We start from the raw sequence: 27902 nt of genomic DNA on the forward strand, positions 1-27902 counted from the left end.
CCCTTTCAGTTCACTCTCAAGGTAAAGAGATGAAACAAAGATGTCAGAAGCTGCTATAAAAGAAGTATGAACTACTTAGTTGCCCAAGGACAACCCTGTTTCTTAGGAACCAGGATGTGGAATTCAAAGCTATACAGCACTTAGTGATCACATTTCCCAAAGGAGTATGTGTGCAAGTTTGGCATCAGGCTTTTTCCATTCAATAGGGAATACTCAACCAATAGGACATACTAGTAAGCAAGGAGAAATACCCTGAAGGTGAAATGGAAAGTGTTTGTTAATCAACCACTGGCAAGTGTCTGGTGCTGAGGTAACTCCAATGACATTTACTAAGGTACTTTCACTCCTTGATGTCACTGCATGCTAGTATAACCCCTTCCGGCCTGGGAACTGCATGTGTTTCAATGAAAAAAAGTGCACATCCCAATAGGCATTTTGGTAGGTGAAGCCAGATGGCTGTTTACCAAGAAACTTCATAGTGTAACATGGGGTTCCATGAGCAGACTCTCCTTGTGGGTTCTTGTCTCACGAAGTTTGAAGAATAAAATTCGAGGACTAAAAGGACTTGTTAGTAAAAGTGTGGGAATCAATTGGAAGCAAATACAAACTCTCACATAGGGAGGGGTTCCCCAGGGGTTAACCAACCAAGCCCCTATGTCTAAGACAGTGGTTCTCAACCTTCCTAATGCTGCGACCCTTTAATACAGTTCCTCATGTGGTGACCCCCAATTTCATTGTTACAAATTGAACATAATTAAAGCATAGTGCTTAATCACAAAAACAATATGTAATTATATATGTGTTTTCCAATGGTCTTAGGTGACCCCTGTGAAAGGGTCGTTCGACTGCCAAAGGGGTCGCGACCCACGGGTTGAGAACCGCTAGTCTAAGGTTTTTAAAGGCTAGGAGTTCTTTGTCAATGTAGCTTCTAATTGGACCCCTTCCCCATTTTATGATCCCTTGCTTTCCTAAGTGGTGACTCTTTTGCAGGGTATCAATTCCAAAGTCAAAGCCCATCCGGTGTTCCCCTTTTCCTCTTTCCACATTCATTCAATATTCGAGCCAACAAAGGACCAATCCCCTGTGAAAGTATGTTTCCCTCTTCCCTTATCTTGTGACATTTCCCTATCCCCTGTGAATGTATGCCTTCCCCTTCCCCTTATCTTGTCACATTTCTCTATCCTCTGTATAAGTAAGATAAGCATTTTGTCAGCACTAAGCCCTCACCTATGCATTCCTCTCCCATGGACCCCTCTTATTCCCTAACTGCCTATCCTGTCTTTAAAATTCCTTTCAATCGCATGAATTCACTACAGTCTGGTGCAGGGTTTTTAATCCTGGAATCCATGATCCTAAAATTATATGTAAAATCTTACATTTGTGCATTTTTTTTTTCTGGGAGAAAAATCTTTAGTGTTTATTAGAACCCCCAAAGAAAAAAGTAATGCTTGAAAAACATGCAATTTTTATCATAAGATTAGCCCTTCATTCCACATATTCATAATTTGTGCCCCACACTGTGCTAGGTCCTAAGGTACAGCATAGTGAGCAAGCTAGGTCCTCTGTGTGTGCCACTTATCGTTAATGTTGCAGCCCTCATGTATTTTCTGTCCCCTATATCTCCAGGAACTCAAACAGCACCATTACAGATGCTTACATGAACCAAACACCTCACTCTTGCTCCAAAAACAAATATATACTCAAAGTACTAAAATTGTTCAGAATTATTTTTGAGACAGTGATACACTGGATTTTATAATTAAGGGAATATTGCATGACTTTAGAATGTGAATACTTTTTAAAATAAAGTATGCAAATTGAGATATTTGCTAAGAAACTTCTTGGTAGGCTTCTAAAAATGTATTTTTTATCCCTTAAGGCTGTTTTAAACAGTACTGTCATTGTATAGAATTGATATCTTCCAACTGATGTCTTCCAACACTTGTACACATTCTGAAGCTTAGAGTCAAAGGAAGAGTCCAACTGACAAACCAGTTGTTCAAAGATGCAGAGGGTCTTAACTGATGAGTGAGGGGTGGGGTACTTCAAACAAGTACAGTTGTGATCCTTGCAGGGCAGTGCTATCAAACCAAAAATCTTAGGGAGTTCCCGGGGAGATTTCCAGTTGAAGTAATATTTGAGCTCTGATCTAAAAGATATGCAGGAGTTATCTGGGCACTAACTGGAGGAAGTGGAGTGGGGAGGTGGGGAGACAGCACTTGCAGAGACACCTCAGTGTTACAACTGAAAGATTTTCAGTATATATTTTCTGCCTCTTTCCAGATTTCCTTTCCATTAAATTTTCACCTTTTTATCAGAAATATTAAAAAAGCCACATTCTCTACTAGGCTCAAAATGTTAGGGGTAGTAGTTTTTCTTTTCTTCTGGGTATACACAATGTTAATTTTTTAACATTAAAATCTGAAGTGTTTTAACAATGAGGTAGAAAAATAAAACAACTAATACCTTTAATGAATATCAGTAACATACAGTTTTGTGATTTGACTTCCTATTTTCACTTCAAAGAAAACAATAAGCATGTAATGGTCAAATTGACATTTGAGGATATATAGTAAGTGGTAGAGCCAGAATTCAAACACAGGTAGCTTAGGATCAACCTGTGAGACAGCACTCCTGTGCCAGAATCCAGTGACCATAAGTCCCCAATAGACTTGATGTACTGTATCTTGTTTAGAAAATAGCAGTTTAGTATAATATAATTTGTTGTTTACAATATGGGGGCTCTGCTAGTAGAGTGTGTGTGTGTGTGTGTGTATATATATATATATAGCAGTAAAGCTTTTTGGAAATAACTTCATCAATGTGAATCAAGAACCTTAAAAAATTAATTCCCAGTGATTATACCAGACACTGATCCTAAGGAAATAATCAGAGAGATAGGGGGAAAGTTTATATATGTATATTTATCATAGCATTATGATGTATTGTAGCAAAATCTTAAAAGCAACTTAAATAGCCTAAAAGGGAAATTGTTTAATAAGTTGTAGTACATCTATACAGTAATCACTAAATATGGTATTGAGAAAGAATATTTAATGGCACAGGATGTTGGTTAGAATATAATAAGTTTTAAAAGCTGTCTCCCAAGCCGCATGTACACTGGGATCATAATTTGTTGTAAATGTAGTACATACACACAAGTGAAGGGAAATGTACCAAAAATGTAAAAAGTGATTATTTCTGGACAGGAACTACAGGTGATTTTTATTATATGTTTATACTTTTTTATGTCTTACAAATACTCTACAAGAACATATATTAATATCAAGAAAATGTAATTTTTAAAAGAAAAAAGCTTATGGAAACTAGGTGTGAATCCTCCCTCCATCTGACTCACTAAGCACCTTCTATGACAGAGTTTCACGCACCTGTGAACAGGAGCAATCGCTTAAAAGTGGAGCTACTGCTTTGGATTTGATTTCCAACATAATTTTTATATACTCTTAGCAGACAGTGGGTTTTTCTAGGTCCCGGGCCCATGTTTACTTACTGCCGTGCTTTGTTTTCGAAACTGTCCGAATGCTACATGCAGTGTCTACATTTAGATGCAGCTGGCGCAGCCATTTATTTATTCCTTTCCTGAGAGTTCACAGTCATTAGGAATTTTTTATTTTATTCTTTGCTTTAAATAATGACACATCTCCTTTTGTCCTCTGCCCTTGGGGAAATAACTGGAACATTTGTTGCCACCGGCCCAGTTAGCCTCAGATTTACATTGTCACGTTCTCCGAGTTAAGATTACCAGTACACAAGGCAGCCTTTGTGAATTTCCCAAAGCAAGAAAGTTGTAGCTTTTAATCCCATCTCAGATGCCTATGGGGCAAAGTTCTTTGGACAAGGTTCATCCCTTCTTTTCACTGTGCTCTGGGAATAGCCTAGCGAGACACCCTTTCAAGGTAAGTTTTTACCCACCTGCCTCCAAGATTTTATAAAATCCTAAAATTGGGGGTGGCATTTGATCTGTAGTTAATCTTTAAACCACAGGAGAGCTGCATGATGCCTCTGAACCGACCTCTGATAGCGTGCTGTCCCTAATAGCAACTTTCTCCTTCCCATTTCAGGTCTGCTTTCTGTTTCTCTCCAACTCTATATACTTCTGCATTGGCGTCACTTTAGTGCACTGTCATTCATCACAGTGACTTACTGTCTATTGGCGAGCCTTTTCTGGGCCTTCTTAGAATGGAGCTTTTACTTTGATCTTTAATTTGTGGCTTTTTTTATGGAGTTCACTTTAATTCTTCTTGGGTTATCAGCTTGCAACACTAGAAGGTCATTTGTCCTAAGCTAACTACGGACATATTTATCATTTTCCAGAGGTAAATGCTATCCCAGTTTAGATAACTGCTACTCAGTGATGGAGCTCAGATTGGGATGGAAGTTGTCGGATTCCCAGGCCAGGGTGCCTGAGAGACCTAGCAGGAGAGAGCCAATGCTGTCATTTGAGGGTACCCACAGTATTCTCTGTTCTTCAGTTGTGGTTCTGAATAGTTTTGGGTTTTTGGTAGTGGCTCTTGTAGGGGGAGTTGGAAAGTGTAATGGGCACAGTTTTCCGTTGTGGTTCCTCCAACCCCTACCTATCCACTGTGACTGCTAGGAAGTTGCATTTGAGTGCAGGGGAGTAAATACTAAAATCTGTCCTCTTGGAATTTTTGGTGTTTGAACTTTTCCAGGGAACACATAGAGGATTTGATGAGCTAGAAGCAACAGTAAGGAGAAACAGTGAAGCAAACTTATTGCCAAATGGCCCCTAGTAATCATTTATTTTTCATCATAATTAAATATTCCCAAAATAAAATGTATATGTCAGTGTGTTGACAATAATGGGTTCTTTTAGAAAATATGTTTAGTATTTTTATGTGTGTATTTTAATTGAAAACAACTTTATTTTTCTAGCTATAGGAAAAATTGTGTTACAGAATATAGAAAGTACAAAATAGTATAACTCAGCTAAATTCTATCACCTATCTATAACCACAGTAAGATTTAGTAACCAGATTCTGACTTTTTAATATATACACACGGAGTTCCCTTACAAGCTCATATAATTTTATGCATGTTAAGTCATACCATACCTGTATTGTGTGACCTGCCTTTTTTCCTCTGCAGTATCTTTCCACAACAGTAAAAGGAAATCTGTGTCATCTTGCTTAATTTCAGTTATTTGGATGTGACATGATGTCTTTGGCTCCTTATTACAGACATTTAGTGGTTTCTAAATTTGGCTACCATCGGCAGTTTGGGTTCATCCTTATATTTATAGTTTGAACACTTTACTAGTTTTCATTTTCAGAAGTAGAATTTCTGGGTCAAACAATAATGTATTTTAATGTTTTAAACAATTTCCAAGCTGCCATAAACATTTTTTAAAAATTTAATAGCATGGTGTGAACTTTCACATAGGTGGCTACTTTGCAACTCATTTTTGTCTTTTGCTGCTGTACTTGGTTGTGGTTTCTCACACTATGAAAATCCGAACTTTCCAAAGGAAACAGTTGTGGTTTCTAGGACAGTTGATTCAGCAACTGTAAACTGCATGATACTGTTACATCTGGGGTGTGTGGTTTTTTTCCTTTAAGCTAATGACAATGTCAAAAGCAGAAGAGAATGAATTTTACTGTTAATATACAATGAAAGCAGGGGGGAAAAAAGGACACATATGTAATACCCGTTGTAATACTTTAAGCAATAAAAAATAAAAAAATATATACAATGCGAAATTTCACACTTTTCTAAGATTGCTATAAATTGCTTCCTGGGATGAAAAGACTGCTGAAATTTCGTTTTCCTTTCTCCTAGAGCAGTGGTCGGCAAACTGCGGCTCACGAGCCACATGCGGCTCTTTGGCCCCTTGAGTGTGGCCATGAAGTTTCAGTCGCACTGTATGTGCGCACCCGGACATGGTATTTTGTGGAAGAGCCACACTCAAGGGGCCATAGTTTGCTGACCACTGTCCTAGAGCATTAAAACCTAGGGTGTGTATTTGAAACACTGCATTTCATCTGAGAATCCCGTAAGGCCTAGTTCTCTGGGCAGCAGCTTCCCGTCGAGGTGTATCAGCAATGTTACGTCTGCCGCTGCAGCCATGCAGGCAAGAGGGCAAGGGTCTGCCGTTGGGAGGAGGCCCCTCTCCTTTTCCCTGTTCTCCCCATCAGGCCCTGTCCTCCAGGGCCTCCCAGTGTCACCGCCTTGCTCGCCTGACTTAGGAATCTATTTTATCTTCTCTCCTCTCTGTAATATTACTCCTGTCTGACCTTGTGTAATAGTTACTTAGTTCTCCTCAGAACAGTGTCTGTGGACATTTCATCTTGGTAACTTCTGCACAAACTAACTACTAACTGCCCTACTAAAGTCCTTTGCTCACCATACGTACTCAGTAAATATGAAATGGCTCAAGTGTTGATAACTGCATTGAAAAGATCTACAGTTCTCTTGTGTCTTTCTCCTTCACTTTCACACAGAAAACTTCATTTCTGACTCTAGTCACCAAATGTGTGTGTGTGTCAGGGGAAACAATTCTGCAGCACCAGCTGGGTGTCCTACAATTTAACTCAGTTCTGACTCTACCCGGAGGTAGCATCAGATCTCTCTGGTTAAGGGTTCAGTCCCATGAAACTGCCTCCCCATTTCAAATGCCAATCAAAAGTAGTAGGTCCCCAGGGTATTCACAACTTTTGTCCTACTTGGTTACAAGTCAGAGCTTCCCATGATATCTTTCCCCCTGAATTTGATTGTTTGCTAGAACAGCTCACAGAACTGAGGGAAACGTTAACATTTGCCAGTTTATTAAAGGATAGGCTAAAGAATGCAGATGAACAGGCGGGTGAAGAGACACACAGGGTGAGGTCTAGGAAGATCTCAAGTGCCTGCTTCTGCCCCTGTGGAACTGGGATAGGTTTGGAACTCTGCACTGTTGAGATTTTATGGGAGCTTCCTCATGCAAGCATGATCAATTATACATTCATTTCCAGCTTCCCTTTCTAGCGAAGTGAGGGGCAGGGGTGAAAATTATAACCTAAATACAGCCCCATCCCAGGAAACATTTAGGAGCTCACCCAGATTTGAGTCATTCTAGCAAAAGGTGCTCCTTGTGCTCTTATCCCGTAGGAATTTACAAGAGTTTCAGGAGCCCTTTCGTCAGGGACGGGACGAAAACCAAATACATATTTCTTACTATAAATCGTAAGTTCAGAATAACTTGCTGTTACTTTTTCCAGAACCATTTGTATTTCCTTGCTGATATTTTTGTTTTTACTGTGCTATGGGGAGAAGATAGACCTTGGACTATGTTACTGATTTATTAGAACAGGACCTCTAGGCATTTTTAAAAATTAGCTTAACAGTTCCTTTGTTAATCTTTATCATGTTACCGAGAGAATTACATTATTGTTAGTTTAACAGCACCTCAGCAGTTACATTTGTCACTTGGTCTGCTTACATTGATTTATTTTTTCCCTGTGTTCAATACTTAGTTTAGTGTGTGTTTTTTTAGTCCTATTCCCTCTGTTTTTTAAAAGTTATGGCAAATAAAGGAATCCAGTTTATAGCCAAATCCGAATATCGGGCACACGTTGGTGTCTTATAAACGGTAAACTTGACATTGAGTATCTATGATGTGCTAAATACTTTAAATTTGTTAGCTTTTATTTTCCCAAAGTCCTTGAAAGAGTTTTGTCATCTGTAGTTGGGACTTCAGGAAGACTCCCTCAAGAAATTGTAATAAACTTTTAAAAAGTAGCACTCTAAATAAAAGACACCTAGCTTCAAAGCAAGAATGTAACTTGGTTACATTTGTCTCTAAACTATAACTGTCTTCTGTAGTAATATTACTGTGGAAAGAATTTATCAAGAAAAGAGCGGTCTCACAACCATGTGTACATGAACAATGGAGAGGCGCCTGGAGCCCATTCAAGTGCTACCTCTCAGGAGGGAAGGTGCTTCAGCCAGTTCCCTCATCCACAGGAAAGAAGTGACGAGGCAGGGCCAGAGGCCTTGTTAGAGCAGTGCCCCCACCAACCCAGGTCTGACTCAGTGTAAAAGCCAGGGCCCCTTCTACCAGACCACACTGCCGTCATTGCGTCACCATGTGCTTACTGTAAGAACAATATTTGGCAGTACTACCCAATTAAATATTTCCAGAGCTACATGAATTAGTCTGCTGATTTATTCACTCTTAGATCTGAAACAATGATAGTCAAGAAAATAGTAGAGTGAACCTCAAATAAGCTATGCTTCCTAATTCAGGGTCCTTATATAGATCCAGTATTGTCTCATATCTTTTTTTTAATTTATCTTTATTGATGAAAGTATTACAAATGTCCCCTTTTTTCCTTTATGACCCCCTCCATCCCATTTCTCCCCCACCACCCAGGACTTCACTGCAATAAAAAATCTCTTTGTTCTTATGCATCTTAAAAATAAGATTATAGTCTGTTAGGTACAGCGTTTTTGACCATTTAATCCAGGTGTGTGGAGAGGAGTGGTAGTGCTAATGTTTCGTTACCAGTCTCATGGCACACACATAGTGACTCTTTTTCTGGTGATTAGGTGTGTTCAGTGAGCACTGATGCACATTGGGCACAATTCTGATCAGTACAATTCTGAATTATGCATTATCTATAGCAAAATTTTAATCCAGTCCTTTCTTCTGTATCAGCTAGCAAACCTTTAGATTACTCCTCTCTGCAATTTGTGAATATGTATTGTAATGATACTAATTAAAGTTAATATAGTTTTTTTAGACTAGGCAAAACATGTTCAAGGCAATAAAGTATCATCCCTAGAAAACTGGAATGTTCTGTGAAAGAGACGAGTTGTTGATGCTACCCATTCACCTTTTTGATTCATGATACTGTTGTTGTTACTGTTTTAATAATTTGAAGATACTCCAGAGGACAGATTTTTTTAAATTTTTTATAAATCCTTCAGCATGGTGTCCATTCTTTTTATTTTTAAATATGTTTTATTGATTTTTCTACAGAGAGAAAGGGAGAGGGATAGAGAGTCAGAAACACCGATGAGAGAGAAACATTGATTAGCTGCCTCCTGCACACCCCGCATTGGGGATGTGCCCGCAACCAAGGTACATGCCCCTGACCAGAATCGAACCTGGGACCCTTCAGTCCCCAGACCGACGCTCTATCCACTGAGCCAAACCGATCAAGGCAATGGTGTCCATTCTTTATTACAATAAAATCCTAAGCATGACAAGGTAAAGTGGAGAACAACGTCAAAAGGAGAAAGCATATCTTTTACTAGTACCTTTTAGAGGAGGAGGGCTCTTTTAAATTGATTCCATTGCTCTGACACTTACAACTTTACATTTTTTTTTCAAAACGAAAACATCCGGTTGAAGCAGAAAAGTACTGTAGATGGGACATGCCAAGGGGAAAGTGGGGGAGACCCCTTGTACATACCACCCAGTCCTGTGCAGGAATTCACTTTCCTGATCTCTGCACAGATCTTGGAGGATTTTTTGTATTTTGCTTTAATAACATAGACTTTTATTTCTTTACTAGTGGCCTGGTGCACGGATTCATGCACATTAGAAGGAAATCAGGAGTTCGTGCCCGCGTGCCTGGGGGTTTCCACATCCCCGTGAGCCACCGGGAATTCACATGGGGAATCTGTCCTCCTCCCCGCAGCTTCCTGAAAAAATATTTCCTAATATCCCTTCTGCAGCCAAGGTCCAGCCTTGCCAAGCTGGAGGTCCCTAGTGGACGCCTTGGGCCGTGCTGGACACTTTCCACTGCTCAGAGCCAGATAAGAACACTCCAAGGTGAATAATACAAAATTGGGGATCTTGGTGGCCGGGGGTGCTCTTGCCCATGCTCCCACCCTTCAGATCCATCTCTCTTTGACTTTTACCCCAGTTGTCAGTCACCACCTTTGTGGACACTGTTATATTGCTGCCTTCCTCTGTAGCTCTGGGGCAATCGTTAAAGGATGAGATTTGGTCTCAATGCCTAAGGCAGGAGCTGGTGGTGATATCAGGCTCGTCCTGGTTACTCGTGAGTGTCCACGCTTCAACTGTTCTCTGGAGATTGTAACTGCAGGCTTATGGGGTACAAGGGATGTAACAGTGCGCTAAGTGGCAGGCGGCTGGGGAGGAGCCTGGCCGGGGCCAGGTGCCACACTGCTCCTGCTCATCCCGCCCCGCTGTGCCTGCCACTGCTTCCACTGCTTGGTAGCCTGCTGCGGAGGCGAGAGAGGCTCGCGAAGCCACAGCTGCACTCGCCAGCCTGTGCTCGCTCACCAGGCGTGAGCCCGGTTTCTGACTGAGCAGTGCTTCTGCTGTGGGAGTACACTAACCACCAGAGGGTAGCTCCTGCCTTGAGCATCTGGCCCCTGGTGGTCAAGTGTGCATCATAGCAACTGGTCAACCAGTCGTTCCAGTCGTTCCAGTTGTTCGGTTGTAAGAGTTGCTTAGGCTTTTATATAGATAAATGTGACAAATATAGTTTCTAGTTCAAGAAAATAAAGAGTAAGATAGGAATATTCACCTTACTGACTTTCACAAGGTCACCTAAAAGTCTGTAAAGTAAACTGATGTGATAGTTGATAGAGTACATTCTTGTGAATTTATAACCCTACATATAAACTTAAATCTGTAGCATTTAAGTACATTCAGTTATATTCATTGTCCAAAGAATATACCTGAAAATCACAGATACAAATATACCTATGTATAATGTATTTTAACACTAACTTCCTATAAATAATAGTAGCTAGCCAAAACTGGTTTGGCTCAGTGGATAGAGCGTCAGCCTGCAGACTGAAAGGTCCCAGGTTCGATTCCGGTCAAGGGCATGTACCTTGGTTGCAGGCACATCCCCGGTAGGGAGTGTGCAGGAGGCAGCTGATCGATGTTTCTCTCTCATCGATGTTTCTAACTCTCTCTCCCTTCCTCTCTGTAAAAAATCAATAAAATATATTTTTTAAAATAAATAAAAATAATAGTAGCTAACATATTGTGCTTTCTCTGTATGAGACACTTTCTAAGTGCTTTACACATACAGATCCACATTGCAGAATCCAAAAAAGTTCTGAAAACCAAAAGTGGTTTTCATAAATTTGCCGTAACTCATTTAGTACTAAAACATGATATGAATTTACTTGAAGCTATTTAGAATTTTTTATTTTTTATTTATTTATTAGTCCCACCCAAGGATATATTTCTATTGATTATTGATTTTTACAGAAAGAAGAAGGAGGGGGAAGAGAGAAAGGAGACAGAGAGAGAGAGAGAAAGAGAGAGAGAGAGAGAGAGAGAGAGAGACAACAATGTGAGAAACTGATCAGTTGCTTCTGGTATGTGCCCAACTGGGGATCAAACTTGCAACCTAGGTATGTGCCATGACCCAGAATCAAGCTCACACTTTTTTGGTGTATGGGGCAATGCTCCAACCAGCTGAGCCACCCAGCCAGGGTGAGGCTATTTATAGTTTTTATTGACTCTATTTAATTTGAATATTCATTTATTACCTGCAGAAATATTAATGTGCTTGATTGTGAAGTGCTGCCCCAGACCTACTAGTTCTACATGTTTGTGGGTCTCAGGTATATCATTTTACCTTTTTAAATAGATTTCAAAATAGATTTAGGCAGAAATATTCAGATAAAGGATTTGGACCCTATGTTTACTCTTATACTCCTCACACCAGTGCTGTAAGATAGGTATGTTCTTTTCTCTGTTATATAAGTGAGGAAACTGGCTGAGAAAAAAGAGAAGAAGTACCTGGGCCAAGGTCATACAGCCAGTATGGGGTGGAGCTGGGATGTGAGCCCAGGAGGCTGGCTCCTACATCTGTTCTCTGAACCGTCATGCTCTCCTACCTCTGTTTATAAAATGACTTAACTTGGGATGTTGATGAAAGTTTAGGAATCTAACCCTGGTCCTCTGTGCTATACTCGTATGCTTGGTTTTCTAAGGCATTAATTTCTAGACTTTTGAAACAAAACAAGTATAGTAGGATATGACACTTGCATTCCTTTTATATTACTGCCCTCAGTGTCTGCCCTAACCAGTATATATATATCCAGTTTCCAAAAAGTTCTACTCTAATCACATCTCACATCACTTGATCCTCATCTGTTTCCCTGTTTTCTGAATTTAAATTTTAACTTTTTATATATTGGTATCTTTTTTTTGTACATCTCTACAGAGTAATTGATTATATATTTGACACTGTACCATTACAGCCCCCTTATTTAATAAACGAGTGAGAGAGTAGGACAAATGATATTCTTTTCCTAGGTGATGATTCCAAATTACTGCTTCAAACCAAATGCTGGCTTCTTACATTTTCAAGAAGGAAGGCTTATCATAGACAGTGTAGTCTTTGCCAATTTTCTCATTTTTATTATGCTTCATCCTCTAAGAATTTCTCTTTCTGTGTATTTACACATGAAATTCACATGATTTAGTGAGTTTAAATATGAATATTGCAGTTGTGGTAATAATAGTTTCAGAGTTATTGAAGGATGAAGCTAAATCTATTTTTAAATTTTTCTATAGCTTCTCAAATTTTATTTCAGCATAGTGATCTTATATTTGTAATCTTTATATTCTTTCCTGTCTTTTTGCCTCACATGGAATATTCCATGTATAAGAACATTGAACTTGTATAAGGGGAAAGGGTACTATACTTTTAAGCTAATAAACATCTGCCTTTATTGAATTATAAATGAGTTATTTAGTCTCAGTCTTAAAGCAGTATCCTTTTGTTTTGAGAAACGAGAACTGTGGGGTGAAGGGCATTAGGGAAGGCATTTAGATTTTTGTTGTTGTTTTTTTAAGAAGAGCCACTAGTTTGCAACATCATATTTGTCCTGCATGTAAAAAAATATTCCATGTGTTTCAGCTTCATTGAAGTGATCAAAATAAATGTTGAATGAGGTCAACATTGTATATAATTAGAATGCAAAAAGCTTCATCTTGATTTTCCGTGGGCAAAGAAAATCTGCATTACTTTTTTATGGGATATGAATCTGTTTCCTTTTATTAGGAATTTTGAAATTATTAATCTTAGCTTGGAAACATATTTAATAGAATTGATACCTGTGCTTAGTCCTCCAGGGGTGTACTCCCAGCCCTTTTCATTGTTAATCGCTGGTTTAAGTGGAAAGAGTTCTAGAAATCTGCCTTTCAGTTATCGTTTTTGAAACCTTGTTTTTGATACACTTTTCTTTCTTGGCTTGCATGACACTTTTTCTTTTCCTTTCTTTTTGCCGTTTGCAAAGACTCTTGGGAGGATTTGACAGATTTGGTGGAGCAAATGCGTGATGATACAGAAGGTGCGTGCCACACCAACATCTTTCAGCGTTTTTTTCTTTCTTTTAAAAAAAATTTCTAACTACGGTTTGATTGTTTTTCATAAGAGGGAATATCATCTGTAGTTTTTATTTCCCATGGCAGTAACTGGAGCAGTAAGCCTGTTTGCCAGATTTTTCATATCGATACTTCATATGGGATTAGAGTTTTCAGAGTCTTGCATTTAAAATCTTTATCCTTGTGGTTTCAACTAAAGTGGCATTAATCTATGTTTATACTGTTCCCTTTGATTATTTGTTGAATGACATGTTCAAAAGGGACTTTATTTCAAGATTACATCAAGTTTTTCTATGGCTTTTTTTTTTCATTTATGTGTTGGGAAAATGTGAAACATTTTATCACTCATGAAAATACATATACATATTTATATGATGTATATATTTCTGTGAATCCCATAGTAGTCAAAACAAACATATCCCAGTAATCTCAAGTATTTGGCCTGGACGGCTGCTTTGATTAGTAGATTTCCGTGACATTGAGTACTTTCAGCTTGGTCATCATTCCTTGCTGGTCGAATTACTTTGAAAAGTTGCACATATGTTGCAATGCATGAAGGTTCCCCAAACCAATCATTCTTCTGTAATTGGCACCTAATCTTAGGGAGCTCAGGTGATTTACACATTTTACAATAGAAATGGAAAAATTGAAGTTTGGCTCCACTTCACTACGTCATTTTACATCCTCCCTTTGCCTGAGCAATTAAAGGTCGCCAGCTTCAGTGCACACGCCCTCTGATCTGCCCAGACTGGCCTTTCCACTGACTGTGTGAGCTGCCCTCAGCCTCCTCTCCTGACTTGCTCCTGTGACGTCCCACCCAGAGCATTCACTCCCGTTCTCCCTTCCCCCAGCCACCTGCACCACCCTTCAGTCCAGGTGAGAGCTCCAGGAGGGTCCCTGGCCGTTTTGGCCTACATTCATTTCTCCATTCACTCAGGTCCTACAGAACTTGGAGCTTAAGGCTCTTTCCTTATAATCTTGTATTTATCATCCTAAAGGATAAAATCCCTGAGAGCAGAGATTGTCTTCAACTTCTTGGTGTTCAAATCAGACCTGGGGTGGTACACCAGACAAAACTAAGACAATTTTCATTCTCCAGTGCTGCCCAGTAGTTTCTTCAGCACTTTACTTTGAATGAGTAAATTATCCTGAGTTTTATCTCATTTCCTATATTATCTTTTTATTATATTCTTGATTCTGCTTTTTAGTATAATTAGTTATATATAGTTCAGTGAAAAAAAAAACAAATCAGTATTACTTGTTGACAATTCACAGACAAGAACAAAAAGAGGAGAGTATAGATTGATTCAGTGAGTAATTTTTACTATTATGTTAGCTGCTATTATTATTTGCCAGGCACCACAGGGTTTAAGGTTTTGATTTCTTTAGTAGACTAGGTACTAAAGAAAAATGCTATATAAAAGCCAACAAGTCTATGCCTTATTAAGGAATCCTTCCCCTGGTAAAATTCTATTTACTCAACCCTGGTACAATTCTATTTTTCTTAATACAAAGTACTACACTACTGCAAATATCAAGCCTACTATGAGAGTCAGCCTCCTTTTCCATTTTGTGTTGGCTGGAATTTTTGTAAATGATTATCATAGGTAAAATTTAGAAGGGAATTAAGATTAGCTGTAACATTAGAGCCCATAAAAAGTCCAGAAGATGTGAATTGTGTCAATACTTTGATGATCTTAGTAGATTATCAGTCAAGTGGAATATGGTAATGTTGGCCAAGAACTGTTTATAGAAAAACCTTTCTGGAATGTAGTTTTTAAAAAAAATGTTTTTTCAGAATGGGTGGAGGGAAATGGCTTTACTTGTTAACTTTTGAGTCATGTCATCCTTGTCTTCTTTTATATCATTTTACATTTTTGTCTCATGTCCGTTATGTGAAATGCCAGAAATTTTGCTGTCTTATATAACTTTGAGCTTTTTAAATGAGTACTTATAGCAAAAATAAGTATATTATAACACGCATAGCAGCTCAGGGTCTGGGGAGAATCCTGGTTTCAAACCCTGGGAAAGTATGTGGACCCAGATCTTTTCCAGAGACCTTCACTGCTGAGCTGTTTCACTTCTGTTTCTTACCTGTTCTATGGATGTGTCATAACGATTGTCTTTTTAATAGATGAAATGTTAACACTGACTTCCAGACTCCTGAAAAAATGTTTTTAAAAATAACAAACTCTAGGAAGTTGCAGATTTGAACTTTGTTTTTCAATTTTGGCAAGATCAAAGGTTTTTCTGGGGAACTGATTTCTCACAGTGATGGTTGGTTTTACATTCATTGTGTCTGTAGCTCATGTCTAGTAGAACATGAAGTATCTTCTCAAGGTGATCAGTTATCTCGCATCTCATCTCATTATTTGTAAATTCGTGTCTACATGTTTTGAAACTCACTAGAAAATTATGATTAAATGAATGAAAAATCGCCTAATTTACATTTTTAGTTTTCCTATAAATATTGAATTCCTTTTTATACTTATTACAAGCCTTATAAACAGATTCCGTGAATTTTCAGTTTCCCAGATTACCCTCCATCTCTCTGAGCATTGAAATGTTTGGGACATTACTTGAATTAGGGAAATAATACAGCCATGTGAAATGTCATCTGGTCAAGATTATATTCTGGTTCCTTGGACTATTTCCTTTTGGGTTAAGATTTGATGTCCATCGTCTTGAAAAATGGAAGGAACATATCTAAGAGATTTTCTCAGCATATAGCACTGTGTCATATAGTCATTCAATAAAGGCTTATTTTAAATTAACTAAAATTGTCATATTTATGGAGGACCATAATACATATTTATGGAGGACCATTTTAATAGCTAACAATTTTTGTGCTTAGTATGTCCCAAGCATTTCTAAATAGTTAACATATGTGAACTTGTTTAATCTTCAAAAGCCTATTATCATTTTATAGATGAGAACAGTGAGACCTACAGAGTAAGAAACTTTCCCTGTGGAATACTACTCAGTTATAAAAAAGAATGCTATTGGCATGCAACAACCTGAATGAATCTCTAAAGAACTATGCTGAGTGGGGGGAAAAAAACGCCAATTTAAAAAATCTACATACTATATGATTCCATTTGTATAACATTCTTGAAATGATAAAACTTTAGAAATGGAGCCCTAACCGGTTTGGCTCAGTGGATTGAGCGTCAGCCTGCAGACTCAAGGGTCCCAGGTTCGATTCCAGCCAAGGGCATGTACCTTGGTTGCGGGCACATCCCCAGTAGGGAGTGTGCAGGAGGCAGCTGATCGGTGTTTCTGTCTCATTGATGTTTCTAACTCTATCCCTCTCCCTTCCTCTCTGTAAATAAATAAATAAATAAATAAATAAATAAATAAATAAATAAATAAAAATTTAAAATAACTTTAGAAATGGAGACTAGTGGTTGCCAAGGGTTAGGAGAAGGTGGGGACTGGAGGGAAGTGGGTTTAGCTATAAAAGGGTGATATGAGAGATCCTTATATTGATGGAACATTCTGTATCTTGACTGAAACTTAATGTCAGAATCCTAGTTATGATAATGTACTCTAGTTTTGCAAAGTGTTGCCTTTGGGGGAACTAGACTAAGGGTTGGTGGTATCTATGTATTACTTCTTTTTTAAAAAAATATGTTTTTATTTTTTTAAATATATTTTTATTGATTTCAGAGAGGAAGGAAGAGGGAGAGAGAAATCGAAACATCAGTGATGAGAGGGAATCATTGATCGGCTGCCTCCTGCACGCCCCCTACTGGGGATCAAGCCCGCAACCCAGGCATGTGCCCTTAGCCAGGATCGAACCCGGGACCTTCAGTCCACAGGCCAATGCTCTATCCACTGAGCAAAACTCTCTAGAGCTATGTATTATTTCTTATAACTGTGTGTGAGTTTTCAATTATCTCAAAATAAAAAGCATTAAAAAATAGAGGAGAAAAGAAACGTTCACAGAATCACACAGTTTGGGAGGAGCTCAAGTTGTGTTCAGACTCCAGAGCTCAATGCTTTTGACCACTGCACCAAAGTTTTTAAAAATTTTTTTGATTAAAGACCCACTATAAAAGTATATTTTCATTAAAACTCAGTACACACATAATTTATTTGTATATATCTAAAGCAAAAGGTCCATGAAACGGTATATTACCTTACTATGTGGAACATGCTAAATCGATTTTATACTGCACTGAGGGGTGTGACCTTTAGTTCAAGACATTCCAGAATCCTTTCTGCCTCTCTGGTATGTATCCATTTCATCCCTAGCTACTAAGTTATATATCATTCCTGAAATGCCTGGGTTCTGTTCCCAGCCTATAATTGCTGGCATCTTTTAAAGGCTGGGCCACTAACCTTGTGTCCACCTATTTCCCTTTAAACCATCTCCTGGTGAGAGCATCTTTTCTAATAATTAATGCTATTATTCTTATGCTAGTGATTATCCAACCCTGAATTTTAATTTATATTTATAATGATCTGGTGAAAATTATGCTGAGAATGCTTTCACATAAATACCTTTCCTATATCCAAAGCCAAGCTGATTTTACCCCTTATCTCCAAAACAGTTATTCAGTCTTTTCATTTCTATTTCCAGCCTCACAAGGCAAAAACCTTGGGTTATTAGGAGAGGCAGAAGTTTCTCTTGAGCATGCAACTAAAATTGGCTTTAGCTCAAAACAATCAGCATAGCACAGAGGCACATCTTGGGCGACTCATTGTGGACCCTCACATATTAATACTATATTCTTTGTTATTGCTAAATAATATTCCATTGTACATATCATTTTATGTATCATTTTATGTATCCAATTGTTACCAGCAAGACGATGAGACCTCAGTTCTTATCTTCTTTAAGAAAAAAATTCAGTCAAGAGACAAAGTGCAGCAAAGCAAGCAAGAATTTATTGGCAGCAGCAGAAGCACATTCAGGACAGTAAAACAAGGAAGAGCATAGCATAAGAGAAGCAACTTAAGAGCGTAGATGGGGCTGCTTTAGCTCCCTGGGAAGCAGAGAAAAGGGGGCCTTGGAGACATGTTCAGGGGGTTAGCACCAGACGAGCTGCCGCTGCCCATTGCTCCTCTGGTTGCAAGTCTCAGGGAGTCCATTAGAGTTTATATGATGGTGCCTGTTGGGCAAACCATGGGGACAGGCATGGCATGCTCCCCAGAGGGAGAGCCTGTGCTGGGACCTCCGTTCTAAGAACTTTTAAGGGTGGAGATTTCAGGGGTAGTCCCTGGGGAAGATCTTAATAGAATATTCATCAGCTTTCCAGGTAGGTCTTTTCAGCGTCGTGGTCTCCACTGATTGGTCGGAGCCAGGGTCATTAGTCACTGCAGCTTGGTCCTCGAATCACCTGCCTGGTTTTGCTTGTTTTCTGGGCCTGGAGCTGAAATGCAACTGAGGCCTAGATTCGTTTAGGGAGGTAAGGTTGCGGGGTCCAAACTCTATGACTAGCGATATGCGAGGGGAGGAAAGGTTATCCTTTGGGCAAAGTCCTTGTTTTCTCAGTGTTGTCCATTGGTGGGCACCTGGGGCTTTCCGCCCTGGTGATCTTCTGTACCTGGCCTATCGTCCTTGCTCTGCTCATGCATAACTGCCTACCACACATTCATCAATTGAGGGGCATTTGGGTTGTTTTCACTTTTTGGCTATTACGAATAGAGTTGCTATGAACATTCATGTATGAGTTTTTTATAAATGTACATTTTCATTTCTCTTGGGTATATACCCAAAAGTGAAACTGTTAGGTCATATGATACCTATGGTTTAACCTTTTAAAACAGTCTGGCAGTTTTCCAAAACAGTTGCATCATTTTATATTCCTACCAACAGGGTTTCAATTTCTCCACATTCTCATCAACACTTGTTGTTTTCTGTTTTGATTTTTTTTACTAAGAGTTATGACAATTTTTTCATGTGGAAATTAGCAGTTTTGAAGAGATATAATGAAGACCCACATATTCTTGAACTTGGATTTGAAAACCAAGTAACGTAGTTCATTTTGTAGCTACAGTCATTTCTACACGTTTTTTTTTAGGTCCACTGCCCTGCTGTGTTCCTCACCCAAGTAATTCCCACCACCATTCATCTAATCACCAGATCTAGAAATGTGAAAGTTACTCTCCATTCTTTCTCCTTCCCTCATATCCAAGGGGTCATCCTGTCGTAAAATCCTGACATTCTACCCCTGGGTCTTCACTCTTCTCCACACAGCACCTACTGCTCTGCCTGCTTCCATTTCTCATTGCTTCTCCCCAACTAGTGCAGTAGACCCTCACTTGCTCCTCGGCTTTCAGTTCTTGTACCCTTCTAATTCATCTCCCACACAACTACTAGAATGGCTTCTCTGAACTTCAAATCTATGGCATCACACCTCACATTAAAATCTTACTGACTAAAGTAAAATCAACATTCCTTAGACTAGGTTCTTAGCAGTCTCTCCCTTACCTTTTTCCCTTATCTCTCAACACTTACATGCATCATAAACCTTTGACATTTTTTGTTCATTTTTCTTAGTATGCCATGTTCTTTCATACTTCTATGCCTTTACCCAAGCTGTTCTTTCCATCCTACTCCCTTCATAACTCTACTCCTTTCCTTGCCTTGCCTGATTAATTTCTTTCTGTCCTTTAAGATTGAACTCAAAAGTCTCATGTCAGCAAAATATATGGCACTTAGTGATTTCTATATATTAATTTTGTACTCTGCTACCACTGTGAATTAATATATTTTTGTAGAGATTTTAGTTTATTTTTGTCTGATTTTGTGGGTGTAAAATCAGATTGTGCAAGAAGAGTAATATTTGATCCATTCATAAAGTTTATATGTCTCCAATTTCTTTATCTTTAATTTCATTGATCTTCCACCCTCAGTACAATGTTAATAGCCATGTTAATGGATATTTCTTAATTTCCTTAAAATTCTATAGAGTGAATAAACATGTTTTTAAAAAATCCTCATCCTCTTAGGATAAATAGGGGACCAGGTCAGGTAGCATATTCCTATAATGTCCTATTCATATTTTTGTTAGTGTTCTTATTGCTATATTTGCAGTGCTTCTCAAACTTTTCCACAGAAGTACATCAATGATAGAGAAAATTGTATTGGACCCACAGCCTGCCTGAAATGCTACCTTAATATCATGTCTACTGTCTTAGCCTTAAAAATATGTATAAAATTTACATTTGGTTCCATACAATGGGAATTATATTTGGTTTAATATAAAAACAATTTACTTGTCCTGGAATAAAATTGATCTTGTCCAAGGTGATAATGTTTATCCCAAAATTTCAAATGTTTTCTATAAGCTTTCCTGTTTTGTTCTCCAGTTTCTGTATTATCCAACATTAAATATAATAAATAATACCAGTTTATAGTCACTAATAATTGAAGAAAATGAATGAATGAATAAAAGTTGTTTTGAGATTAATAGTCTTAAATGATAGTACTGTGAAAAATTAAAATTTTAATGACTTTTTCATGGAAAAAGTATGACTAATGACATTGTGAAAGTCATACATTCTTTAAAAATCATTTTCTGGCCTATGGGATATAATGAAACTTTATTTAACTTTCTGTAGTTCTAAGCATAAAATATAGATAAAAGATCACATAAGTATTCAGTTCATTGAATTTTCACACACTCAACAATTTCACATAGTTAACATCCATATCAAAAAACAACTTCACCAGCTTCTCAGAAGCCCCTTCATGCTCATCTTTTTAACAGCATATATTAGTTCCACAAAATCATTTTATACTTTGGTCAAGACAACAAATTAATTGAATCAAGAATTCCTTATTCTGTGACAAATCAAATTAATGATTTAGTATTCATAATTAGTAGCCAATATTATAAGATAAAAAATAATTAATTTTTAAGTACTAATTATTTTCAGTAGTTTAATTTAGTACTAACCAGAAAACATAATTAAAATTATTTGTAATGATCATTACTCTTATGTACTATGCAGCACAAAAATGTAGATAATACACATTAAATAATAATCAGTTTAATTTATGCTTTAAGCAATAATGAGCAGTGCATTCTTTTGAGTTCTTACGTATAATTGTCAAATTACCCTGATTTTTGTTTGACTTTTAAAATTTTGATTAGAGCAGTAGTTCTCAATCGGGAGGGAACCTGACTTCGTCTCCCAGGCGACATTCTGCAATATCTGGAGATCTAAAGACACTCTTGGTTGTCATTATTGGAAGGTGCTACTGACATCCAGAGGGTACAGGCCGGGTTGCTGCTAAACTTGATTCACACAACAACATTCCCACCCCCACCCTCACCCCCACAAAAAATTTGTGGCCTAAAATTATTGCTGAGGTTAAGAGTAATATTTTCTAAAGAATGAGATTGTGTTTCATTCAGTTTAATTCAGGTAGGGTCTAGCACCGTATTAATGGAGTCCAAGGTATTAGGAATTTAATTTCTCTAGGCACTAGTTCCATCTTTCTGCAGTTTATGCGCCCCAGACCCCAACCAGATGTCTTGAACATTTCTGCTATGATTACAAGAAGAATGAGATGAAGCAATGTAAAGGAGCTGATAGAAATCTATCACTCTTTCTGGGGAAAAAAGTCTTAAAGCATAGTGTTTTGTACATACTCCCAATCCAGCTCTTCCCGTGTTGACTGGTTCTCACTAGGTTGGAATCAGAGTATATGCTTTGGCAGCATTGTTTAATTTTGTTATTAGCTCCCTGACTGAATGGTCTACAGCTTGAGGCACAGGAAATGGTTCCCTATGGCCAACTTCAACCCCATTTTCTTGCTATCTGTTGGGAGGTATTAAATGGAGAATCTGGTAGCTGTCCACAACCATTCATGCATACCCACTCACCCCTGCTCTGTTTCTTTCACAACTAATTATGGGTCAGAAATGCTACCATAAGTGCTGTAACAATGTTGGAAATTAATATCTAATGAATTTGTTCTTCACAGCTGTTTTTCAGGGGATACTGTTTTTTTAATACTTTTGTGTCCTCTGTGAGCTTATTCTATTCTTGACAATTTGACCTACCCTAACAAAAAGTCACATTTGAGGCATGGCAATATATACCAATTCTGACTTTCATAATAAAGTATTCTCTAAAAGTATTACTGCCCAGCCAGCTTGACTCAGTGATCAGGTGTCAACCTGTGAACCAGGAGGTCACGGTTAGATTCTGGTGAGGGCATATGCCTGGGTTGCAGGCTTGATCCCCAATAAGAGACATGCAGAAGGCAGCCAATCAATGATTGTCTCTCATCACTGATGTTTCTGTCTCTTTCTCCCTCCCCCTGCCTCTCTGAAATCAATTTAAAAATGAAAGAATTACCGTAGAAAACACTACAGTAAACCACAGTTTGTATAGTTGGAATTGTAAACCTACAGTAAGTCCTTAAACTTAATGGAGATTAGCTTAGAATTTGGCTGTTTGATTCTGCTCATTTAACTGAAAGCAGATATAATTGAAAACATTGTGTAAAGAAAATTGCTTGGGACAGTTTAAATAAAATGTTTGTTTTGTGTTGTGGCTTGTTTGTATAGACAGTCATAAGAATTAAATAAGATAATCATGTAAAAGAATGGTCAGCAGGAGAGAAGGATAAATATTGTTTGGAGTCATTGATTCATGGGTAAGTGGATAATAGTGGTCATGAGCACAGGGTTGGAGTTGGGGAAATGGGATCTACACTCTGGTTCTGTCACCTATTACTAACTGTCCACGGGGTCAGCCCCTGTACTCCCTAGGCCTCATTTTCCTTCTTGAAAATTGGTGCTGTTGGTAACTGCTCTTGCCCTGTCCCTCTTATTCTCTACACAATTTGTGAAGTGCTTTAAAAAATAAAACCAATGAGAAAAAAGTAAAGTACTTAAAGTTTGTACCAAATATACTATTTGCATTGTTGTAAGCATGTTGTAAGGGAGAATTGAAGCCAAAATTGTAAGCAGCAGCCCACAGTACCTGACACAGAATACACACCAGTGAATAAAGTCTGGATTGTTCTGGATTCTGTTGATAAAATATGGTACTTAGTCCCTTCCCTCACATAGTTTATCTGTCTGGTTGATGAGAGCCACACACTCTATTCTGAGTCTTTAAAAATTTGCAGATTGATTAAGTTCTAATACTGCATTGCACTAATCATGTTAATCATTTTTAGTTTATTTAATAATGGTTAGTTTAAATAATGATGATAATTAGTATTAATACTAATAATGCAAATAGTATATTTGGAACAAACTTTAAGTACTTTACTTTTTTCTCATTGGTTGTTTTTTTTTTAAGCACTTCACAATTGTGTAGAAAATAAGGGGGACAGGGCAAGAGCGGAAGCAGACCAGTGAAAGTTGTGGAATAGCATGCTGCGATGGGCGCCCAGGTTAGGGTGGTGGCAAAGGCAGTAGGGAAAATATGAAAAGACTGTATTCAAAGTTCAAAATTTGATAAAATAATTTTTACTTTTTCATCAAGGATATTCCTAAGGGAAACTGACTATATTTTTAACAACAAGTATATGACAGAGAAGACTACAACAACTAATCGTATAATTTGTTGCCACTGCCTTGATTCTTGCCAAGACAATAACAGTTTTATCCACCATTTCCTTTGCACCATCAATGCAAAAATCAACACCATGGAAGTGAATTTTAAAATGCACTATTTCCAGTAACCAGACATCATTTTCATCTCCTTTGCCTGCAGATCCAAATTATCTCATGGCTAATGAACGCATGAACCTGATGAACATGGCCAAGCTGAGTATTAAGGGTTTGATTGAATCAGCTCTGAACCTGGGGAGAACACTGGACTCTGACTACGCACCTCTCCAGCAATTCTTCGTGGTGATGGAGCACTGCCTGAAACACGGCTTAAAAGGTAGGCATGGCCTCCGTGTGCCAGTATGCAGTCAGCTGTTTCCTAATAATACACATTCAAGAAGAAAAGCATTCTTTGTAGAGTCGAAGAATAAGAGGCTTGAATTAATATTAATCCACTGGAATGCATTTTATATGGATGCAGGCATATGGTTGACTTCAAGGACTTACAGGGCTTAGAAAACACAAATCATTAAATGCTAGAGCTAGAAGGGCCCTTACAAGTATCTAGTCCAACCTGGCAGTTGTGTTTGACAGGTTGCAGAAGGGCCTGGAATGGAATGTGACCTTCCCGTAGTCCTACAGTGAGTGCGGCAGAGCATGTGCTAGAACTAGGTCTTCTGACTCTGCTTCCATGCTTCTCCCACTTAACCACAAGCTTTTTAACACAGGACCTGGTCCTGTTCACCTTGGCTTCTCATACCTCCCCAATATTTGATACCTGTTTCTGGAGTATATATTCTTCCCTATTGTACTGTTTTCTTCATTATATTGCACAGCTTTAAGTACTATTAAAGTATTAAATATAGTAATAATACTGTAAGTATTAAAATGTCTCATTATATTATAGAGCTAATCCACAAATTCTTCCTGAAAGAGGAAGGACTAAGTCTTGGAAAGTAGGGGATTTTGATTTTCATAAAATGTTACAGATTCTGAAAGCACGAATAATTTCAGAAATATCTGGCGATCTAGGATTTGTTCCCAAAAAAGAGCATTGAATAGATGGGAAGTGTGTGTTTGTGTGTTGAGGGCATGTTTATGTTGTAAAGAATATTAAAATACTGCTATGATTTTATATCCTTATAGCTAAGAAAACTTTTCTTGGACAAAATAAATCCTTCTGGGGGCCTCTAGAACTGGTAGAAAAGCTTGTTCCGGAAGCTGCAGAGATAACAGCAAGTGTTAAAGATCTTCCTGGACTTAAGTAAGTGTAAGGTTGGATTCTGTTTGTCAGGGGAAACATTCTTACTAACTATCCCCTTGAAGAGTGGGACTAAGATAATGATGATCATGACAATTTATTTCATAACTATCTAAAATGCATACTGTTGCTACAAATAGGCACTGTTTTGAGAGAACTGGAAATGTAAAATATTAAGAGAAGTATGTCTGAGGGGTAATTGTTATTATTAATCTGAGAGAGATTGTCTTCATGTTCAAATATTAAACATGTTCTTATTTATTTATTTATTTTAAATATATTTTATTGATTTTTCGCAGAAAGGAAGGGAGAGGGATAGAGATCCAGAAACATCGATGAGAGAGAAACATCGATCAGCTGCCTCCTGCACGCCCCCTACTGGGGATGTGCCCGCAACCAAGGTACATGTCCTCCTTGACCGGAATCGAACCTGGGACCCTTCAGTCTGCAGGCCAATGCTCTATCCACTGAGCCAAACCTGTCAGGGCTATTTTTAATGCACTTGTTGCAATTAGTGAATTTCAAGAAATTAGATCAAGGGAGGTGGCATACTGGACTTGACTTAAGAAAAAGAATGTGTTTGATGGAGTTTGAAAACCAAGATTAAAACAGTTGTCAAGTGAACCTCAGGAACTGACGCCTGGAACCTACCTTAGAACTTGAAAAAGAGTATTAGATTGGTTTAATTATAATCAGATGGAGGTCTCAGTGGCCTGTGTCCACATTATTATTATTTGGGTACCAATATGATCCATACTAAATTTATGAGGCTCTACTAGTACTAATCTGATGGAACATTTTCAGTGGAGCCTCTCAGAGGTCTTGCCTTCAGATGGTGGTCTCACTCAGTAATTAATTCTTCACCAGAGCATTTGTCCCAAACACACCCTCTGGGTCCCTCTAACCCTTGCATAGGATCTCATAGGAGAAGTTGTGAGAAGCACCTCAGTGTGCATGTTCTGCTGGGGAACCACTAGCAAGAGTAAGTGAATCTGTCGACTGTGATCCCTATTTCTGCTACTTTTAGTTGTTTGGTTTCTGTATTACAGGACACCAGTAGGCAGAGGAAGAGCCTGGCTTCGATTGGCATTAATGCAAAAGAAACTTTCAGAATATATGAAAGCTTTGATCAACAAAAAGGAACTTCTCAGGTATGAACATCTTGTTGGATTTTGCTACATTCTTCATCATATAAGGTCAAATTATATAAAATGTATCATTTTTGTACATCAGAAACAAATGGTTCATAACAATTCCACATAGTTCAACTGATACCTTCTCCCACACCTCACACACACATACTCAGGAATAAGTGTTTTTACATACATGTATTGTCTGTCACTGTGGCATATATATGGCTTTGCAGGGCAGTCTAAAACTTAACACCTCCAGAACACAGGAAGCGGTTTTGTTTTTTTAAAATATATTTTTATTGATTTCAGAGAGGAAGCAAGGGAGAGAGAGATAGAAACATCAATGATGAGAGAGAATTATTTTTTTGAATATATATTTTATTGATTTTTTACAGAGAGGAAGGGAGAGGGATACAGAGTTAGAAACATAGATGAGAGAGAAACATCGATCAGCTGCCTCCTGCACACCCTCAACTGGGGCTGTGCCTGCAACCAAGGTACACGCCCTTGACTGGAATCGAACCTAGGACCTTTAAGTCCGCAGGCCAAGACTCTATCCACAGAGCCAAACCGGTTAGGGCGAGAGAGAATTATTAATCAGCTGCCTCCTCCACACCCCCCACTGGGGATCAAGCCCACAACCCGGCCATATGCCCTTGACTGGAATCGAACCTAGGACCTTTAAGTCCGCAGGCCAAGACTCTATCCACAGAGCCAAACCGGTTAGGGCGAGAGAGAATTATTAATCAGCTGCCTCCTCCACACCCCCCACTGGGGATCAAGCCCACAACCCGGCCATATGCCCTTGACTGGAATCGAACCCAGGACCCTTCAGTCCGCAGGCCAACACACGCTCTATCCACTGAGCCAAACCAGCTAGGGCCAGGAAGGGCTTTTGACATCTTGGCATGCACCTAGGTTCAATAAGACAGGAAATTGACATGTAATGTTAAATCCAAATACAACACACATAAAAATGTTTCTCTAGATGGATCATAGATAAAATGAGAAAGAGAACAATAAAATTTTTGGAAGAAGACATAAGAAGATAAAAAGTTCTACATATAAAGGGGGAAAAAAATGGATAAACCGGGCTACATTAAAATGAATTTCTTTTCACAAGTACAAATATGTGGGAAAAGCATGAATACTCATTTCAATGAAATTACCATTCTGATCACTTTTCTTTCAGCTGGACTATTTATTATCTAGAGTCTCCTCATGCATCTATCTTCTAAATAAAGTATCCAATCCATTTTTTCACTCTTTTGCTATTATCATAAATGACTACATTCAACCATGAGGCAAGTGTTTCCCTCCTTGTCTCATGATTACATCATTGGTTCTTGAGGTTTTATTACAATAGAACATTCCATGAATCTCTCTTACAGCGAATTCTATGAACCAAATGCGCTCATGATGGAAGAAGAGGGAGCCATAATTGCTGGTCTTTTGGTGGGTCTGAATGTCATTGATGCCAATTTCTGTATGAAAGGAGAAGATTTGGACTCTCAGGTATGAAAAAGTACTCAGTTACCAAGTGTGTCACTCTGAGTTCCCTTATCTCAGAATTTGGACTGATCAGATTATACCAACCAAATTAAGGGAAATTCTTTAAGCCATATATATAT

At 38.3% G+C, this 27902-nt stretch overlaps 1 protein-coding gene across 9 annotated transcripts in view; it reads left to right on the top strand.

Annotated features, from left to right (window-relative positions):
* Positions 1–27902, top strand: part of RUFY3 (RUN and FYVE domain containing 3) — a 57036-nt gene that overhangs the window by 3891 nt on the left and 25243 nt on the right. For 6 of the 9 annotated variants that reach the window (XM_015567921.1, XM_006769903.2, XM_006769905.2 and 3 more), the window contains exons 2-6: positions 13261–13314; positions 24041–24214; positions 25024–25141; positions 26188–26289; positions 27663–27786. In XM_015567921.1, coding sequence (XP_015423407.1) covers positions 13261–13314; positions 24041–24214; positions 25024–25141; positions 26188–26289; positions 27663–27786 — 572 coding nt within the window. Of the gene's footprint in view, positions 1–3844; positions 3918–13260; positions 13315–24040; positions 24215–25023; positions 25142–26187; positions 26290–27662; positions 27787–27902 lie in introns of those variants that run through there. The other 3 variants (XM_006769904.2, XM_006769909.2, XM_006769906.2) reach the window with 2 other exon arrangements.

The sequence above is a fragment of the Myotis davidii genome, unplaced genomic scaffold (genome assembly GCF_000327345.1).
Source record: "Myotis davidii unplaced genomic scaffold, ASM32734v1 scaffold284, whole genome shotgun sequence".
NCBI classification, from domain to species: Eukaryota; Metazoa; Chordata; class Mammalia; order Chiroptera; family Vespertilionidae; genus Myotis; species Myotis davidii.